Here is a 5,137-nt window from a genome sequence, read left to right on the forward strand (position 1 = left end):
TGAAATTATTTCTCAAAATCATGCAAATGACAAAATGCACGTTCAGTTCGTTCAGATATCTCAGAAATGATAATTATTTCTATATAATCAACGTTTCGTAAAATTGCATTTCACGCTACTTTGCAAAACCACAAAAGCAGCTGTTTGAAACATTCCATACATAATAAATACGCACGATTGAATCAGTCGCCGAGTAAATTTATTTACCAGAAATCAGAAACTAACAAATTATGATAGGTATAAGAAGAAAACAGCTATATTAATTACAATTCACCTCATCGTCACTCACTTTATTCGTTGCAAACAATGATCAGCGATGCTTTTCATTTCTACAATCCACCCACTGTTTATTTTGTTTATTTATTTATTTATTCCCCTCCTGCTTCCATTAGAAATTTTATATAACCAGTAAACTTTACAGAATAGTACATTTTATCGAAATTTTACTTTCCATTGTGAAAAAGAAAACGTTTCTGCAGAGAATACAATAATATATGCAAGTAAATAAGTTTTCCACATTTCAGTAATTACAAACTCTTCAAATAAATGAACACACAACATGGATCGATCACTAAATTGCACTAATCGAAAAGCATTATAGAATAGTCGAGTGCTTTTATTAAATTCGCATGATCTAAATTACCATTCTGCTTATTCATGGAAACTTAAATTAAAGTTCTCTCCATTAATCTGCTCATAAATGATACGATGAATTACAAAAATGCTAAAAGAAGTAAATGAAGATAATAATTTAAAGGATCCCAACTATACTGAACCTCTTCATTTACAATCGCAAATAAGATATTTTTGATACTGAAATCAACGGCAGAGCCTCTTTACGAATAGTAGTATAGAATAAAAGTATTTATAAATTACTACTGAAAAAAACAAATTCTTAGATTACAAACTGCATATTGCATATAAGGTTGCTAAATTTCTTTTCTGAGTAGTAAATTAAAGCTTCCCAATAACTGGGAGATCTGAAATATTCTAAAACTTACCTAACTGTGCTTTTTCAGAAAGTAAGGCTTCCAAAGACTCAACTTCCGTTCGAGCGTTCCGCTGATGCTCCAAATACTCCTCCTCCTGCAGAAAAAAAATCATTAAACTAACACCTTGTTTATTGTTAATACGTACCAAGTTGGTCAAACGTTGGTTCAACCGCTCAACTATTTCAGAATTGGAAGAATCTGCATTTTCCAAACTTTGAACCTGAACAAGCAAATTTCACATACTCATGACGTATAATAATAATAATACAATTAACGATTATATATTATAAAATGAACCATGTGCTGCTCAATTTCATAAAGTATCTTACTATTTAAAACAGCCCAATTCCTTTTTTTAATCTTAATTTACTGATAAAAATATATTTCTAAAAAAGTAAAATCAATCCCTGTACTCTAAGTAGTATCATTTGTATAAAATATGCACACGATAGTGAAAATTTGCAAAATGACGTTTATCATTACGATCGTATTCTTTGTATGCTATTAATTTTGCAGCAAAAAATACATCAAAAGTAATACTAGACACCATAAAACAAAAAATATGTATGGATATCAGAGTTAATATAATAGCTTTCTTGACCTATATCATTAGAAGTGAAAAGATCAATTCCAATTCAGTTAATTAAAGTAACTCTTTCACAAATTTAGTAATATTATACTTTTTTTGTTTACATAATTGAAAAGTCATTTCAGCTGACTCAATACTGTACTTAAATTACAGTAATTCTAAATATAACCTGCATTATCTTAATGAAGAATAACGCAGAGAAAGACTCACTTTTGACGTGAGAGTTAAATTTTCCGTTTTCAACAGAGTATTGCTGTTGGTTAACGTTTCGACAAGCTGCAACAGACGTTCAGTTTCCTGACGGCATTCATTTGCTTCCAGTTCTGCTTGTTGGCAATCCGACTCCAGGTTTGCTAAATCTCGTTGACAAGCTTGCCATTTCGATTCAATTCTAAAAAGAGAAAACACTAGGATGATTAAATTGATATGAAATATTTCATATTGCTGTAACTGACCCGTTCAGTTGTTCGAGTTCATCGCTGAGTTGATCGATTTGTTTCTTCTGCTCTTCAAGCGTATTTTCATGTTCTGACAATTTTGAACGAAGTTCATCGATACAATTCTCCTTCGACAAATTGCATTCTTCAAGCTCGCGTAGCTGAAAAGCAAAAGCCAACAAATTCAAAAAAAAAACAATCCCACTAATCAAACGGAACAAATTTTGAATTTGTTTCTGACAAGATGAAAAAAAACGTTCCTTTGTCTCACCCGTTCTTGTAAATGCAACGATTCATCTGGCAGTGAAGAATAAGCAGAACATTTCTGTGAAAAAAAATTTTTTTTTAAAAATAACTTCCAACTACACAGTAGAGAAGTTGGCTGACGTTTCCAACTTACTTGCGAGTCGTTTGCATTCTCGACACCGGTGGCAGCATCAGTCTATATAAAAAAGAAGAAATTCATTACATTTTCCTATTAAAAAAACTCCATTCATAATGTACCGTTTTATCGTCAATTAATTTCCCGCCAAAATTGGACAATTCACTCTTCAATCGATCCAATTCTGAATTAGATACCTTAAACAATACAAACATCGAACAACACTGTACAATCGTAATGATAATTATGATTATTATGCATAAAGATAATGTCACATACCCGTAACGCTTCGACGAGCTCGTCATTTTTTTTATAAGCAATTTTCAAACGCACATCGCCTTCCTGAATTTGGAATTTCAAACGATCCGCTTCTTTTCTCAAATTACTGATTTCCAAATCCTGCAGTCATAAACAAGCAACGTTTTTCAAAGTTGTGCACAAACACGTCCCGATGTTCACCGCTTTTCACCTTCTTCTCACAAGCCGTCACAAGACCGTCTCGGACATTCTTGGCCGCCCTGAGCTGTGAACCCAGTGCATCTCGATCTGAAATCAGCTGTCGAATTTGTTGCTGAAGCTTTTGATTAGACGATTCCAAAACCAAAATTTCCTTCTCCCTCTGTGCATATTTCACCACTGCATTGTTCTTCTCACGTTCAGCAATTTCGCTTGATTTGAGTAACTGAAATTTACAACAGACAACATCAACTGGCATCTACTAATGTGCTTATGAGATTAAGATATTGAAATTCATTTCAAAATTACAACTAATTCTATCAACAAATTCACCAATTTAACTTTTACGCATCAAAAGTACATTATCCGCATCACCAAAAAATAAAAAAAAATCAATCAATAATTCAAATATAATTCTAGGAATGTTTCATTAAACTTAGAAGAAAAATTTTAACATACAAATGGGTCTACTCAGCTAAAAAAATATCGCAAAAATACATTTTTTTAAATCGTAGCCAGATTTCAAAAAAATATTACATACGAATACAACAAAGCTAAATTAAACTTACTACTAGATATATATAATCAACATCAAACATTTTCTGATAAAGATTCAACCAAAGTATTCTCACCTGCTCTTTTTGCAACAAGAAGTTCGCTTCACAATCAGAAACTGTTTTCCTGCAATGAGCTTCCAAGGTGGACAAATTATCTTTCAATAAACGAATCTGCTTTTCTTTTTCTTTAAGCTCATTTTCCAGCTAAATTAAATTTACAAGCAATTTGCAACAACAATAACAGCACCATAAGAAAGCAAAAAAAAAAAAGAAAATATTTTCGCGTGTAAAATCTTGAAATAAATTTACCAACGAAATCTTTCCAGTTTGCTCTTGCTTGGTTTGTTCAAATAAATTTCGAAGTTCACTGCATTCATGCTTACTTCTAGTCAACAGTGCCTGACTTTCCGCGTAATGCCTCTCCAGTCTAAACAGAGATAAAATTACAAATATCCATGCCACATGATGCAAGTGATTACTTCTCCAATTCTTCTGTTCGCTTATTAAATAAGCTTTGCATTTTTGAACTGTCGGCTGAATATGAAATGCCATCATCGCTTATGATGAACTCATCAAATTCGCTGTCACCTGTTTTCGAGTTGCTTTCCTTGCAAATCAAACTGTCAATATTGCATATAAGACGACCAGCCGACTCATGTTGTTCTTCATCCTCATCTTTTTCTTCATTACTCAATTTTATATCCAACCTACCATTACTGTCATTACTGTTCAAATTCAACTCTGCAATATTGTCTTCAACTTTGTCTAACGCGTAATCCATGTTCAAGCTTTCATCAATCAAAGTATTTAATCTTTATAAAAGCTTATTTCATTAAAATAAAATCATCCATTCTTCATAATACATCATTTTCAATAAGCTGTGAGCAATTATCAGCAAAAATGCTTTCCTCCTGCATAATAAACTCATGGAAGTGTACTGTAAAAAGAATACTGTAATTATAAACAAGATTAAAATTAAAGCAGAACCACTTTTAATAAATGTTTACTTATTTTTTCAATAAATTTTAGTCTTTATAAATTTGCATAAAATGTTCTAAAATATTTAAGCAATCAATAAATTGCACTGTTCTGAAAATGAAATTATTGATGAATATTACAATAAAAATATTAAGCTGGGTTTCAACTAGCTTCGGTTTGAAAATCTGTCATACCAAGAATTTAAGCTAAATTCTTATTTAACGCTAAAAAATATTCAACTCTGACACATTACAACGTAAAAATGCAAATAAATTTATCGTTAATCAAATTTCTAAAACATTTTACACTTAAATCCGTTTCTTCCATTCATTCTGATTCAGTATTATGACGAATTCGATTTGTCTTGTACAGATTGTATGTACAGATGCTTTCTGCACATAACTTTATCAGATATATTCACAATTTTTTCTCTTAAAAATATATAAGCACCATTTATCATTTTCAAAACAGTAATTATATATAAAAAACAGAAAACAGCGCGACTTCCAGTAAAAAAAACATCAACGTCCGTAAAAACCATCCATGCAATGTAACGTTTACATATTAAATCTTTTTCAGTGGGTCTCAATTGATGTTTAGACGTTGAAAATGATTTGTCGTGGCAAAACTGTTGCCATTTATTCAGATAAATGAATTCAAAATTTAAACAAAAATATTTTCAACATTTTTTGACACTGGTAACAAGTTTCCATACAAATAAAATAAATGGAGCAATCATGTTACAC

The 5,137-nt window shown here is 31.2% G+C and overlaps 1 protein-coding gene across 1 annotated transcript; it reads right to left on the reverse strand.

Annotated features, from left to right (window-relative positions):
• Positions 1–819: 819 nt before the first annotated feature.
• Positions 820–4,194, reverse strand: Tsp_13144 (hypothetical protein). The gene is made up of 10 exons (XM_003367477.1): positions 3,893–4,194; positions 3,723–3,840; positions 3,426–3,617; positions 2,870–3,082; positions 2,680–2,799; positions 2,419–2,460; positions 2,037–2,179; positions 1,792–1,972; positions 1,002–1,086; positions 820–878 (listed from the first exon to the last, which is right to left on the reverse strand). The coding sequence occupies exons 1-10, from the start codon at positions 4,192–4,194 to the stop codon at positions 820–822; spliced, it is 1,455 nt and encodes a 484-aa protein (XP_003367525.1).
• Positions 4,195–5,137: the final 943 nt, after the last annotated feature.

This window comes from Trichinella spiralis (assembly GCF_000181795.1).
Source record: "Trichinella spiralis strain ISS 195 chromosome Unknown Scfld4212, whole genome shotgun sequence".
Lineage (NCBI taxonomy): Eukaryota > Metazoa > Nematoda > Enoplea > Trichinellida > Trichinellidae > Trichinella > Trichinella spiralis.

Excerpts from the sequence above, each read along its gene's own strand:
- Tsp_13144 (XM_003367477.1), bottom strand. The coding sequence starts at position 4,194 with ATGGATTACGCGTTAGACAAAGTTGAAGACAATATTGCAGAGTTGAAT. Across the intron at positions 1,087-1,791 it reads ATTTAACTCTCACGTCAAAA|GAGGAGGAGTATTTGGAGCA; the intron begins GTGAGTCTTTCT and ends TTTTTTCTGCAG. Across the intron at positions 879-1,001 it reads TTCTGAAAAAGCACAGTTAG|TAGTAATTTATAAATACTTT; the intron begins GTAAGTTTTAGA and ends TGTTTTTTTCAG.